Source organism: Heptranchias perlo, chromosome 4 (genome assembly GCF_035084215.1).
Source record: "Heptranchias perlo isolate sHepPer1 chromosome 4, sHepPer1.hap1, whole genome shotgun sequence".
NCBI lineage: Eukaryota > Metazoa > Chordata > Chondrichthyes > Hexanchiformes > Hexanchidae > Heptranchias > Heptranchias perlo.
Genome location: NC_090328.1, coordinates 32,396,527 through 32,411,694, shown reverse-complemented (window position 1 = coordinate 32,411,694; position 15,168 = coordinate 32,396,527). Strand labels below are relative to the sequence as shown.

The 15,168-nt window shown below is 45.1% G+C and overlaps 1 protein-coding gene across 1 annotated transcript in view; it reads right to left on the bottom strand.

Moving 5' to 3' along the window:
• Positions 1-1,954: 1,954 nt before the first annotated feature.
• The window catches only part of LOC137320839 (low-density lipoprotein receptor class A domain-containing protein 1-like), a 36,339-nt gene continuing 23,125 nt past the window's right edge, over positions 1,955-15,168 (bottom strand). Inside the window, exons 5-6 of the mRNA XM_067982729.1 lie at positions 12,651-12,773; positions 1,955-2,334 (exon numbers count right to left, since the gene is read on the bottom strand). Of these exons, the coding sequence (XP_067838830.1) occupies positions 2,195-2,334; positions 12,651-12,773 (263 nt within the window). The 3' untranslated portion in view covers positions 1,955-2,194. The remainder of the gene's footprint in view (positions 2,335-12,650; positions 12,774-15,168) is intronic.

Genomic DNA, 15,168 nt, shown 5'->3' with positions numbered 1-15,168 from the left:
CTCTGACCTGCTCTTGTTTCCACAGTATTTATGTGGCTGGTCCAGTTAAGTTTCTGGTCAATGGTGACCCCCAGGTCGTTGAGGGTGGGGGATTCGGCCATGGTAATGCCGTTGAATGTCAAGGGGTGATGGTTAGACTCTGACTTGTTGGAGATGGTCATTGCCTGACACTTGTCTGGCGCGAATGTTACTTGCCACTTATCAGCCCAAGCCTGGATGTTGTCCAGGTCTTGCTACATGCGGGCATAGACTGCTTCATTATCTGAGGGGTTGCGAATGGAACGGAACACTGTGTAATCATCAGCAAACATCCCCATTTCTGACTTTATGATGGAGAGAAGGTCATTGATGAAGCAGCTGAAGATGGTTGGGCCGAGGACGCTGCCCTGAGGAACTCCTGCAGCAATGCCCTGGGGCTGAGATGCTTGGCCTCCAACAACTACTACCATCTTCCTTTGTGCTAGATATGATTCCAGCCACTGGAGAGTTTTCCCCCTGATTCCCATTGACTTCAATTTTACTAGGGCTGTATTGAGGTCAGGAGCCGAATGGTCCTGGCGGAACCCAAACTGAACATCGGTGAGCAGGGTATTGGTGAGTAAGTGCTGCTTGATAGCACTGTCGACGACACCTTCCATCACTTTGCTGATGATTGAGAGTAGACTGATGGGGCGGTAATTGGCTGGATTGGATTTGTCCTGCTTTTTGTGGACAGGGCATACCTGGGCAATTTTCCACATTGTCGGGTAGATGCCAGTGTTGTAGCTGTACTGGAACAGTTTGGCTAGTGGCGCAGCTAGTTCTGGAGCACAAGTCTTCAGCACTACAGCCGGGATGTTGTCGAGGCCCATAGCCTTTGCTGTATCCAGTGCACTCAGCCGTTTCTTGATATCACGTGGAGTGAATCGAATTGGCTGAAGACTGCCTTCTGTGATGGTGGGGATATCGGGAGGAGGCCGAGATGGATCATCCACTCGGCACTTCTGGCTGAAGATGGTTGCAAACGCTTCAGCCTTGTCTTTTGCACATGGGGATTTTTACAGAGACTCCTCCTCCTGTTAGTTGTTTCACTGTCCACCACCATTCACGACTAGATGTGGCAGGACTGCAGAGCTTTGATCTGATCCGTTGGTTGTAGAATCGCTTAGCTCTGTCTATAGCATGTTGTAACATGATATTGAAAATGTAAGTAATGGATAAAGATACAAACAGCAACTGGGACAGGCCCCAGCAGTGGGCAAAGAGCAACAAAAAGAAAGTAACAAGCAGGATGCCAATATTAAGTTTTAATTTTACAGTAGAGATAGAGGTGAAAAGCTGGAAGTGAGCTAAGGGGAAAAGAAACTTTAAAAACTGAAGAAAAAAGCTAAATTTAAAACTTAAATGAAACAAAAAACATTGTAGTCAGAAGCTCTGAAAATTTTGTGTGTCTGTAAAGATGTTTGTAGACTGGGCACAAAGCAACTGAACAGTCAGATTGTGTCATTACAGTTGACAAGTTTACATAGGCAAAACTCACGATACATGTGGATGTAGGAAATTATAATGGGGTAAAAGCTGAAACAAAAAGTGCTAAAACTTAATAGGAAGTAAGAATTTCAACATATTAATTGATATCCCATGGAGTTGTACAGGGGGAGTCAAGACCAAATATACTCTTTAGGTGAGAGGATTAGAGCCTTGGGGATAATTGGACTAGGCAGTTCAGATTCAGTCTCCATTTTAAAATCATACATTGTCATTATTTTTATATGAAATTTTGACAAAACTTGCAGCAACTTGGAAAGCAGATTGGTAGGGTTGATTACAGTATAGGAGTTTATCTTCAGTACAAGTAGAGCTGGGAAATGTATAACTGAGGTAGTACAGTACCAGCATAGTTGGGAGAATGTAATTACAGTGACAGGCAGTTTCTGTTAGAAATGCAGACATAGGAAACGCATGCAGATGTAAGATTTTTAATAGGTATCTGACAAAATTGCTCATTTAAACAATTCAGTCTAATTATATTTTGTTGCATGCAGCTATACTAATGTTTAGTATTAAAAACTAGGCTATTTCACAACAGTATGATCTGAGGTGTGTGTGTCACCCTTCACCTTAAAGGAGCACAAAGTACATGAAAGAATATATACAATCCATGTAACATTGCAGAGACAAATGCCAAGTTTAAGGTGACCAATCCATTCAACTGTCACTTTATACAGTCATTTTCATCGCTCCAGTCACTGCAGTCCTGAATGTTGTCTTTGCAGCGACTTTTAGGTATGCAGTCGCAGTCATTGAAGAAGACAGTAGCACATTTCCATCCAGAACAGACAGGACACTGCAACTCTATAAAACAAGCATTTGTTTCAGTCTTTTTCCAAACAAATTTATTTTAAAAAGTTCAAATTATATCATTTTTAAATCCATTGTTTTGTGTTACTCAATAAATCACTTTTAATTTATCCATGCATTATTTTTTTTAAAAACAATTACTATCCTGTGGCCTTGCTCACAGTTGGAAATATGGTACATCTTTTAGCTGTGTGCGTTTGTTGTAATAGGACAAAATGGTGGTGGACCTGGGTGACCCATGTCACACTGCCAGCAGTGGTGGGAGGACTGAATAGCGGGTGTTAGTGTTACCGAGTCAAAGAATAATAGAAGCAGGTATTGCCATTACATGTTTGGTAATACCTGGAGATAATTCCTATGTCACAAAACATTATTAAAACATGAGACCATGAAAAAGGCCTGACAAACAGGAAGTCTCAAAATTATATATATGTTTTGAAGTTATCACCTAGCAATTTGATGGATCTGTGTGAACCACTGTCTCAATTTACCGATCTGATTGGTTTGTTGGGTTGGCGATTACATCCAGCATCTTGCGCACAAATTGAAAAAGGTTTTTTAAAAAAATCTGATTGCCTCTCCTGAAAATGCTCTTAAGATTTGTTTCTCTCCGTGTCCTCTTCAAGCATAGCAGATTTTCATTCTAGTTACCGATCCCTCTTTCCACAAAAATTTCAGTGATCGTCTCACTGAGAATCTGCCCCTTGCCTGAGCACTACGAACCCTGGCCTTGATATTCTTGATCCCTGGCTTCACTCGCCTTTATCGACTCAAGCCTTGCTGCTATTCTGTAGCTTTTCTGGTTGTTCACTGGGGAGATTCAGTACACAGCGCGCTGCATTTACTACCGAGTTCCCTCATGAAATAGTGGCATTTCAATTCAACTCAATCATTTATTAACTTAGAAGCTATACAGATTACAGCAACTTTTCCTGCCACAAAGCAAAGTACGGATGAAGAAGGTTTGGCTCACCTAACTTTTCCTTCCATAGAAACCTATAATCCTCCCATCATGAAATTTGACTGCCTCTTGAATGATTCCAGAGATTTTACCTCCTGAAGACTACTCCAGGTACTAATCACTGTGTAGTCAAGTACTTCCTGACATCAGTCTTGAACATGCATTTTACTAGTTAGTAGTTACGGCACGGAAGAAGGCCATTCGGCCCATCGTGTCCGTGCCGGCCAAGTAAGTACTATCCAGTTTAATCCCACTTTTCAGCACTTGATCCGTAGCCCTGTAGGTTACAACACTTCAAGTGCACATCCATTTTTAAATGAGTTGAGGGTTTCTGCCTCTACCACCCTTTCAGGCAGTGAGTTCCAGACCCCCGCCACCCTCTGCATGAAAAAATTTCTCCTCAGCTCCCATCTAATCCTTCTACCAATTACTTTAAATCTATGTCCCCTGGTCAGTGACCCCTCTGCTAAGGGAAATAGGTCATCCCTATCCACTCTATCTAGTCCCGTCATAATTTCATACACCTCAATTAAATCTCCCCTCAGCCTCCTTTGTTCTAAAGAAAACATCCCCAGCTGAGAGGAGCCGAGCCGAGCGGAGGGAGCGTCCGATAAAAGGCGGAATTTCAGAGCGCTGAGAGGAGCCGAGCCGAGCGGAGGGAGCGTCCGATAAAAGGCGGGATTTCAGAGCGCTGAGAACAGCTGAGAGGAGCCGAGCCGAGCGGAGGGAGCGTCCGATAAAAGGCGGGATTTCAGAGCGCTGAGAACAGCTGAGAGGAGCCGAGCCGAGCGGAGGGAGCGTCCGATAAAAGGCGGGATTTCAGAGCGCTGAGAGGAGCCGAGCCGAGCGGAGGGAGCGTCCGATAAAAGGCGGGATTTCAGAGCGCTGAGAACAGCTGAGAGGAGCCGAGCCGAGCGGAGGGAGCGTCCGATAAAAGGCGGGATTTCAGAGCGCTGAGAACAGCTGAGAGGAGCCGAGCCGAGCGGAGGGAGCGTCCGATAAAAGGCGGGATTTCAGAGCGCTGAGAGGAGCCGAGCCGAGCGGAGGGAGCGTCCGATAAAAGGCGGGATTTCAGAGCGCTGAGAGGAGCCGAGCCGAGCGGAGGGAGCATCCGATAAAAGGCGGGATTTCAGAGCACTGAGAGGAGCCGAGCCGAGCGGAGGGAGCGTCCGATAAAAGGCGGGATTTCAGAGCGCTGAGAACAGCTGAGAGGAGCCGAGCGGAGGGAGCGTCCCATAAAAGGCGGGATTTCAGAGCGCTGAGAACAGCTGAGAGGAGCCGAGCCGAGCGGAGGGAGCGTCCGATAAAAGGCGGGATTTCAGAGCGCTGAGAGGAGCCGAGCCGAGCGGAGGGAGCGTCCGATAAAAGGCGGGATTTCAGAGCGCTGAGAACAGCTGAGAGGAGCCGAGCCGAGCGGAGGGAGCGTCCGATAAAAGGCGGGATTTCAGAGCGCTGAGAACAGCTGAGAGGAGCCGAGCCGAGCGGAGGGAGCGTCCGATAAAAGGCGGGATTTCAGAGCGCTGAGAACAGCTGAGAGGAGCCGAGCGGAGCTGCGACCGAGTTCGAAGTGACGTCAGGAATCAGATCGGGACGCGACACAGGGGAGGCACCTGATTGGTGAGTAGGTTCAGGTGAGTATTTCTCCTTATCTACAGTAACTGAAGTAAAAGGAAAGGGAAGGTCTGCAGGTCTTATAGGAAGTAGCGTTTATTTTTTAGTGAATCAAGGTCCCTAGTGTAGTTAACATTCTCTAAATTGAGAACAATTTAAAGGAGTAAACTCCTTAAAGGGAGTGGTAAGTAGTTTTTCTTTCCTTTTTTTTTCTCTTGACATTGTAGTTGTTCTTAAGCTAATTTAAGGGTTAAGTCATGGCAGGAGATCCCAGCGCCGTGTCATGTTCCTCTTGTGGGATGTGGGAATTCAGGGCTCCTTCCTGTATCCCTGATTCCTTCACCTGCGGGAAGTGTGTCCAGCTGCAGCTATTGTTTGACCGCTTGACGGCTCTGGAGCTGCGGATGGACTCACTTTGGAGCATCCGCGATGCTGAGAAAGTCGTGGATAGCACGTTCAGTGAGTTGGTCACACCGCAGATAAAAATTACTGAGGGAGATAGTGAATGGGTGACCAACAGACAGAGGAAGAGTAGGAAGGCAGTGCAGGGGTCCCCTGCGGTCATCTCCCTCCAAAACAGGTATACCGTTTTGGATACTGTTGGCGGAGATGGCTCACCAGGGGAAGGTGGCAGTGGCCAGGTTCATGGCACCGTGGCTGGCTCTGCTGCACAGGAGGGCAGGAAAAAGAGTGGCAGAGCTATAGTGATAGGGGACTCGATTGTAAGGGGAATAGACAGGCGTTTCTGCGGACGCAACCGAGACTCCAGGATGGTATGTTGCCTCCCTGGTGCAAGGGTCAAGGATGTCTCGGAGCGGCTGCAGGACATTCTGGAGGGGGAGGGTGAACAGCCAGTTGTCGTGGTGCATATAGGCACCAACGATATAGGTAAAAAACAGGATGAGGTCCTACAAGCTGAATTTAGGGAGTTAGGAGTTAAACTAAAGAGTAGGACCTCAAAGGTAGTAATCTCAGGATTGCTACCAGTGCCACGGGCTAGTCAGAGTAGGAATGACAGGATAGCTAAGATGAATACGTGGCTTGAGAGATGGTGCAAGAGGGAGGGATTCAAATTCCTGGGCCATTGGAACCGGTTCTGGGGGAGGTGGGACCAGTACAAATTGGACGGTCTGCATCTGGGCAGGACTGGAACCAATGTCCTAGGGGGAGTGTTTGCTAGTGCTGTTGGGGAGGGTTTAAACTAATGTGGCAGGGGGATGGGAACCGATGCAGGAAGTCAGTGGGAAGTAAAGTGGTGACAGAAACAAAAGGCAGTAAGGGAGAGTGTACAGAACATGACCGGACAGATGGTCTGAGAAAGCAGGGCAAAGACCAAGGGAAGTCTAGATTAAACTGCATTTATTTCAATGCAAGAAGTCTGATGGGCAAGGCAGATGAACTCAGGGCATGGATGGGTACATGGGACTGGGATGTTATAGCTATTACTGAAACATGGCTAAGGGAGGGGCAGGACTGGCAGCTCAATGTTCCAGGGTACAGATGCTATAGGAAAGATAGAGCAGGAGGTAAGAGAGGAGGGGGAGTTGCGTTCTTGATTAGGGAGAACATCACGGCAGTAGTGAGAGGGGATATATCCGAGGGTTCGCCCACTGAGTCCATATGGGTAGAACTGAAAAATAAGAAGGGAGAGATCACTTTGATAGGATTGTACTACAGACCCCCAAATAGTCAACGGGAAATTGAGGAGCAAATATGTAAGGAGATTACAGACAGCTGCAAGAAAAATAGGGTGGTAATAGTAGGGGACTTTAACTTTCCCAACATTGACTGGGACAGCCATAGCATTAGGGGCTTGGATGGAGAGAAATTTGTTGAGTGTATTCAGGAGGAATTTCTCATTCAGTATGTGGATGGCCCGACTAGAGAGGGGGCAAAACTTGACCTCCTCTTGGGAAATAAGGAAGGGCAGGTGACAGAAGTGTTAGTGAGGGATCACTTTGGGACCAGTGATCATAATTCCATTAGTTTTAAGATAGCTATGGAGAAGGATAGGTCTGGCCCAAAAGTTAAAATTCTAAATTGGGGAAAGGCCAATTTTGATGGTATTAGACAGGAACTTTCAGAAGTTGATTGGGAGAGTCTGTTGGCAGGCAAAGGGACGTCTGGTAAGTGGGAGGCTTTCAAAAGTGTGTTAACCAGGGTTCAGTGTAAGCACATTCCTTATAAAGTGAAGGGCAAGGCTGGTAGAAGTAGGGAACCTTGGATGACTCGGGAGATTGAGGCACTAGTCAAAAATAAGAAGGAGGCATATGACATGCATAGGCAGCTGGGATCAAGTGGATCCCTTGAAGAGTAAAGAGATTGCCGGAGTAGAGTTAAGAGAGAAATCAGGAGGGCAAAAAGGGGATATGAGATTGCTTTGGCAGATCAGGCAAAGGTGAATCCAAAGAGCTTCTACAAATACATAAAGGGCAAAAGGGTAACTAGGGAGAGAGTAGGGCCTCTTAAGGATCAACAAGGTCATCTATGTGCGGAACCACAAGAGATGGGTGAGATCCTGAATGAATATTTCACATCGGTATTTACGGTTGAGAAAGGCATGGATGTTAGGGAACTTGGGGAAATAAATAGTGATGTCTTGAGGAGTGTACATATTACAGAGAGGGAGGTGCTGGAAGTCTTAACGCGCATCAAGGTAGATAAATCTCCGGGACCTGATGAAATGTATCCCAGGACGTTATGGGAGGTTAGGGAGGAAATTGCGGGTCCCCTAGCAGAGATATTTGAATCATCGACAACTACAGGTGAGGTGCCTGAAGATTGGAGGGTAGCAAATGTTGTGCCTTTGTTTAAGAAGGGCGGCAGGGAAAAGCCTGGGAACTACAGACCAGTGAGCCTGACATCTGTAGTGGGTAAGTTGTTAGAGGGTATTCTGAGGGACAGAATCTACAGGCATTTGGAGAGGCAGGGACTAATTAGGAACAGTCAGCATGGTTTTGTGAGAGGAAAATCATGTCTCACGAATTTGATTGAGTTTTTTGAAGGGGTAATCAAGAAGATAGATGAGGGCTGTGCAGTAGACGTGGTCTACATGGACTTCAGCAAAGCATTTGACAAGGTACCGCATGGTAGGTTGTTACATAAGGTTAAATCTCATGGGATCCAAGGTGAGGTAGCCAATTGGATACAAAATTGGCTTGACGACAGAAGACAGAGGGTGGTTGTCGAGGGTTGTTTTTCAAACTGGATGCCTGTGTCCAGCGGTGTGCCTCAGGGATCGGTGCTGGGTCCGCTGTTATTTGTTATTTATATTAATGATTTGGATGAGAATTTAGGAGGCATGGTTAGTAAGTTTGCAGATGACACCAAGATTGGTGGCATTGTGGACAGTGAAGAAGGTTATCTAGGATTGCAACGGGATCTTGATAAATTGGGCCAGTGGGCCGATGAATGGCAGATGGAGTTTAATTTAGATAAATGTGAGGTGATGCATTTTGGTAGATCGAATCGGGCCAGGACCTACTCCGTTAATGGTAGGGCGTTGGGGAGAGTTATAGAACAAAGAGATCTAGGAGTACAGATTCATAGCTCCTTGAAAGTGGAGTCACAGGTGGATAGGGTGGTGAAGAAGGCATTCAGCATGCTTGGTTTCATTGGTCAGAACATTGAATGCAGGAGTTGGGATGTCTTGTTGAAGTTGTACAGGGCATTGGTGAGGCCACACTTGGAGTACTGTGTACAGTTCTGGTCACCCTATTATAGAAAGGATATTATTAAACTAGAAAGAGTGCAGAAAAGATTTACTAGGATGCTACCGGGACTTGATGGTTTGACTTACAGGGAGAGGTTAGACAGACTGGGACTTTATTCCCTGGAGAGTAGGAGGTTAAGGGGTGATCTTATAGAAGTCTATAAAATAATGAGGGGCATAGATAAGGTCGATAGTCAAAATCTTTTCCCAAAGGTAGGGGAGTCTATAACGAGGGGGCACAGATTTAAGGTGAGAGGGGAGAGATACAAAAGGATCCAGAGGGGCAATTTTTTCACTCAAAGGGTGGTGAGTGTCTGGAACGAGCTGCCAGAGGCAGTAGTAGAGGCGGGTACAATTTTGTCTTTTAAAAAGCATTTGGACAGTTACATGGGGAAGATGGGTATCGAGGGATATGGGCCAAGTGCAGGCAATTGGGACTAGCTTAGTGGTATAAACTGGGCGACATGGACATGTTGGGCCGAAGGGCCTGTTTCCATGTTGTAACTTCTATGATTCTATGATTCTATGATTCTATCCAGTCTTTTCTCTCAACTAAAATTGTCCAGCCCTGGCAATATCCTCATAAATCTCCTCTGTACCCTCTCTAGTGCAATCACATCTTTCCTGTAATGTGGTGACCAGAACTCCTTACTTAAGAAAGGATATACTTGGCATAGAGGGAGTGCAGCGAAGGTTCACCATACTCATTCGTGGGATGGCAGGACTGTTGTAAGAGAAGAGATTGGGTTGACTAGGCCTGTATTCACTCGAGTTTAGAAGAATGAGAGGGGATCTCATTGAAATGTATAAAATTCTGACAGGGCTAGACAGACTGGATGCAGGGAGGATGTTTCCCCTGGCTGGGGGGCGTCCAGAACGAGGGGTCACAGTCTCAGGATACGGGGTAGGACATTTAGGATTTAGATGAGGAGAAATTTCTTCACTTAGAGGGTGGTGAACCTGTGGAATTCACGACCACATAAGGCTGTGGAGGCCGAGTCACTGAATATATTTAAGGAGGAGATAGATAGATTTCTGGACACAAAAGACAACAAGGGGTATAGGGAGAGCGGGAATATGGTATTGAGATAGAGGATCAGCCATGATCATATTGAATGGAGGAGCAGGCTCGAAGGGCCGAATGGCCTACTCCTGCTCCTCTTTTCTATGTTTCTTTGTACGCAGTACTCAAGCTATGGTCTAACCAGTGTTTTATAAAGTTCCAGCATATCCTTCCTGCTCTTATATTCTATGCCTTGGCTAATAAAAGAAAGTATCCTGTATGCCTTTTTAACCACGTTATCCACTTGTCCTGCTACCTTCAGGGATCTGTGGACATGCACTCCAAGGTCCCTCACTTCCTCTACACCTCTCAGTATCCTCCCATTTATTGTGTATTCCCTTACCTTGTTTGCCCTCCCCAAATGTATTACCTCACACTTCTCTGGATTGAATTCCATTTGCCACTTTACTGCCCACCTGACCAGTCCATTAATATCTTCCTGCAGTCTACAGCTTTCCTCCTCACTATCAACCACACGGCCAATTTTTGTATCATCTGCAAACTTCTTGATTAAGCCCCCCACATTCAAGTCCAAATCATTAATATATACCACAAAAAGCAAGGGACCTAGTACTGAGCCTTGTGGAACCCCACTGGAAACAGCCATACAGTCGCAAAAACACCCATCAACCATTACCCTTTGCTTCCTGTCACTGAGCCAATTTTGGATCCAACTAGCCACTTTCCATTGGATTCCATGGGCTTTTACTTTTTTGACCAGTCTGCCATGTGGGACCTTGTCAAAAGCCTTGTTCAAATCCATGTACACTACATCAAACGTGTTACCCTCATCGACCCTCCTTGTTACCTCCTCAAAAAATTCAATCATGTTAGTCAGACATGACCTTCCCTTAACAAATCCATGCTGTCTGCCCTTGATTAAACCATGTCTTTCTAAGTGACGATTTATGCTGTTCCTCAGAATTGATTCCAATAATTTGCCCACCACCGAGGTTAGACTGACTGGCCTATAATTACTCGGTCTATCTCTTCCTTCCTTTTTAAACAACGGTACATCGTTAGCAATCCTCCAATCCTCCGGCTCTACGCCTGTTGCCAGGGAGATTAGGAAAATGATGGTCAGAGCTCCACTATTTCCTCCCTTGCTTCTCTTAACAGCCTGATAGTGCTCAATACAAATGTTTCTAGTCCACTTAGTATTTTATATACCTCTCATTCACACTTTTTCTAACCTTTCCTCAGAACTCAGTCCTCTAAAACTAAAACTCACGGCCCTTTTGCTTCCAGGGCTTGGATGTTGCCTTTGAGCCTTAGTGACCAGAGCCTACACTGTATTCAAGATGCAGCCCCACTTGAGCACAATACAGCTTCAGAATATGTCCTCAACTTATAGTGTACTGATCTGGCAATTTAGGTCAACATTCTGTTTGCTTTGTTATTTACTGCTCTGCATTAAGCGTACATGATTAATTCTATTATCACCCCTGGATCTCTTAAGCCTATTAAGGATTTGTAATTGCATAGCTCTGTTTAAATACCAATATATCAAGTTTCTTTAAAAAAAACACTCACATTTGACAAATAGCTCACTGGAGCCAGGGAGTGTTCCCCTAGACTGGAAGGAGGCTATTGTAGTTCCCATTTTTAAAAAGGTGGATAAGGCAGAACCGGGTAACTTCTGCCAAAGTCAGTAATAGGGAAGATGCTTGAGGGAATCATTGGGGATACAATACATGAGATGTTCTTCCAGGGTGCGAGGGTGACGTAGTAGAGTCATCCAGTAGATAGGCCTTTTTCTCACAGCAGCTACCTATGCACTGGCTACTCCTGTTAGAAAATTGGTGGCCACCCCAGGAACCACGCACACACCTCCATTATCCTCAAGTTATGGTCACTGATAAGCTGGGTATTCAGCAAATAAAATCCTTTTCGATTAAAGAATGCAGCCGGGAGGCGCCCTCATGGTCATGTCTGTGCAATCTATTGCCCCTTGCATTTGAAGGAAGCCACTGAAACTTAGAAAATAGGAGCAAGAGTAGGCCATTCAGCCCTTCAGGCCTGCTCCGCCATTCAAAATGATCATGGCTGATCGTCTAACTCAGTACCCTATTCCTGCTTTCCCCCCATATCCCTTGATCCCTTTAGCATTAAGAAATATATCTATCTCCTTCTTGAATACATCTAATGACTTGGCCTCCATTGCCTTCTGTGGTAGAGAATTCCACAGGTTCACCACCCTCTGAGTGAAGAAATTTCTCCTCATCTCGGTTCTAAATGGCATACCCCATATCCTGAGACTGTGACCCCTGGTTCTGGACTCCCCAGCCATTGGGAACATCCTCCCTGCATCTATTCTGTCAAGCCCTGTTAGAATTTTATATGTTTGATTCCAAAGAAGCCAACAACCTGTACATATACAGGAATGGATGCCAGGTTGGCAAATATGCACCATGTCACCTGCTGAATCATGGCAAACGGCCTGGAGGCAAAGAAGTTCAGGGCCATTGTAACTTTGTGGCCACTAGCAAGGCATGGCCTCCTCATACGTTGGGCTCCAGGCCAGACCGCAGCAGTGGCACAAGTACAGGTACAGCCTCATGGCAGATTCCACAGGCACTGCTCCACTGAGAAGTTGAGATACGTGACCCAGGTCCAATACACTCTCTGCATGTTATGTTAAGACACCAAGCAAAGACCAGGAATTTCCCCGCACAATGGCAGGGAAGAAACACCCTCGGCCACTCTTGTCTTGGCAATCAATTTAGAGCAGCATTGGCAAAAGATTAGGAACAAACTGTCTGTCCGCTTGGAGAATGTCCCAGGAAGACTTATTGAAGGGTAGAATGAAAAAAAAGAAGTATTTGGAGAGTTTTTGTGACTGTCATATGGATCACCATTGTAAGCAAGGATTGGTCCCGCATCCTGTAGTAATATATTTGTTACTAAAGTTATATGGTGCCTGAACATAATGAACAAACAGCACTTTAAGAGGATTAAATTACCTGATTCATCTGAGCAGTCTCCACAGTGATTTTTTCCATCACATTTTTTGTCTATATAGGTCCAGGACTTCTGGTTGCCACACGTAAAAACCAAATGTTTGGGGAGGCTGTTAGGCAGGTCTCCTGGTCAGGAAAGATAAAGGTGTGTAATGGTCAAAGCTACTTCCATACATTTTTCATAAAATTAAAGACAGTGGGGTAGAATTTTGGTGAAAGTTCTCTTGATCTGCCAGTGTAACTGCAGCAGAAGATCGGCACAAACCCCAGAGAAAAAGCGAAATAGTCATTTACGTTGTTTCTCTGGAGTTTCCAGCAATCTTCCGCCAAAGTTATGGCTCTTGATCCCAAATACTTTTTAAAAATTATTTGTTCTTAGGACGTGGGAAACACTGACAGTATTTAGGACCCATCCCTAGTTGCTCTGAGGGCACTAAGAGACAGCCACACAATGTGGAATTAGAGCCACATGTAGGTCAGACCAGGTAGGCAAGTTCCCTTCCCTGAAGGACATTGGCAAACCAGTTTTTTTTTCAGGGCTATGGACCAAGTGCTAGAAAGTGGGATTAAACTGGATAGCTCTTTTTCGGCCAGCATGGACATGATAGGCCAAATGGCCTCCTTTTGTGCCGTAACTTTCTATGATTTTATGATTCTCTGCTGGGGCAGCCATTTGGACACCACAATTGCTCTCAGCACCCCAGGGAAAGATCAGTCAGGGTTCTCACTCTCAACTGCTATTCAGTGATCCCTTCTTGAAGTGTGTATTTGTGGACATTAGGTGAGGGCAGCATTTAATATATGGTAATAGCTGCACAATACTGTTCACAACCTACCCTCCATGAGGGTCTCCAAGCTTCCACCATGGCTTGATAATGCACCATCAAACAAACTACTATTTGGCAAAAAGATAATGCGAAATAAACTGGACCTATCTGTGGCTGCCCAATAACTCACTGGTTAATTGAAATGCTTGAACACAAGGGTGGGCATCTTGTAAAAAATATGTATTTTTTCATAATTTTGCAAATTTAAAATATGAATTTCTGCTACTGTCCCGTGACGCCAGCTGTTGCTTACTTCCCGTTCCACTGGTTTTACTTGTTTGAATTGGTTCTTGAGGTTTGGGGTTATAGACAGTGCTGCTATTGGTGCATTTAGGATAATAAATATCACAGAGGAATTTCAACCCTTAGTGGAGTAAAGTTTAAGATAGGGCAGATTGGGGATGAATTTCCAGGTGGGTTCTCCCACTCATCCACCATAAGTTTGGCAGAAGAGCTACGGAAACCCTGGAAGAATGGTGTAAACAGCATTTACATTGTTTTTCGAGGGTTTCCACGGCGCTTCCACTGAAGATCCAGTGGAAAAGTGGGAGAACCCCGTGGAAATTCACACCTATTGTGTTATGATTGGCTCTACTGTACAGAATGGATGTTGGAGCTTTAGAGTGGGTACATTGCAGATTCACTAAGATGTTGCCTGGTATGAGGAAATACAAATACAAAGAATTGACATTTTTAACATTAAAATAATGCAGATTACAGGGGGATATGATAGAAGTGTTTAAAATTATGATAGGTTCAGACAGAATGTATAAAATCAGATTGTTTCCAGTATTTGAAGAGTCTAGAACGAGAAGCCATAGATGCAAGATTAAATGTAAGAGATTTGGAACAGAGAGCAAGAGAGACTTCTTTACATAGAGAATTGTGAGGCTGTGGAATTCACTTCCAGGGTCAGTTATTGAGACTAAACTATGTCAATAAATGTTAGCACATCATCATAGGGTCTGACATGATTCAGTCAGATTTTTACCCCTGCTCCTGACCTCTGCTGCTGCCACCATTGCTCCTTTGTTGCTCAAATGACTTGAATCTATTTCTACATGGATTGGGTCAAAAAAACGGCACTGCTCTTGAACCTTTGCTGCTGCTACTGTAGAAGGCTTCCTCCTTCCTTACCTGAGGAAGGAGGAAGCCTCCGAAAGCTTGTAGATTTCAAATAAAAATTGTTGGACTATAACTTGGTGTTGTAAAATTGTTTACAATAGTCAACCCCAGTCCATCACCGGCATCTCCACATCATGGCTACTGTAGAAGTGTTTTCATGGGGGTAGATGAAAGGTAAGTTCACTCCTACAGTGAAAAAGAGAGTTTAGACACACAGGGAAACAGCGACAAGTTCAGACCCACAAGAGGGAAAAGAGAAGTCCAGGCAGAAATAGGGAGAGAAACGTTCAGGTAGAAATAGGGAGCAAGAGTTCAGAAGCACAGGGAGAGACAGAATGCAGGAATTTCAGACACATGAAAAGAGATAGAAATTGAGACACAAAGTAAGGCAGAGAAGTTTCAGATACATAGGAAGAGACAAATGTTCAGACATATGGGGAGAGAGAGATAGAAGGTTAGACACACAAGGAGAGAGTTCAGATACACAGACACACAGTGAAGAAAAGTAGAACACTCCAGAAGTGTCATGGCATCCACTGTGCTGTTTATTTCCTGCTAAACTTTGATAG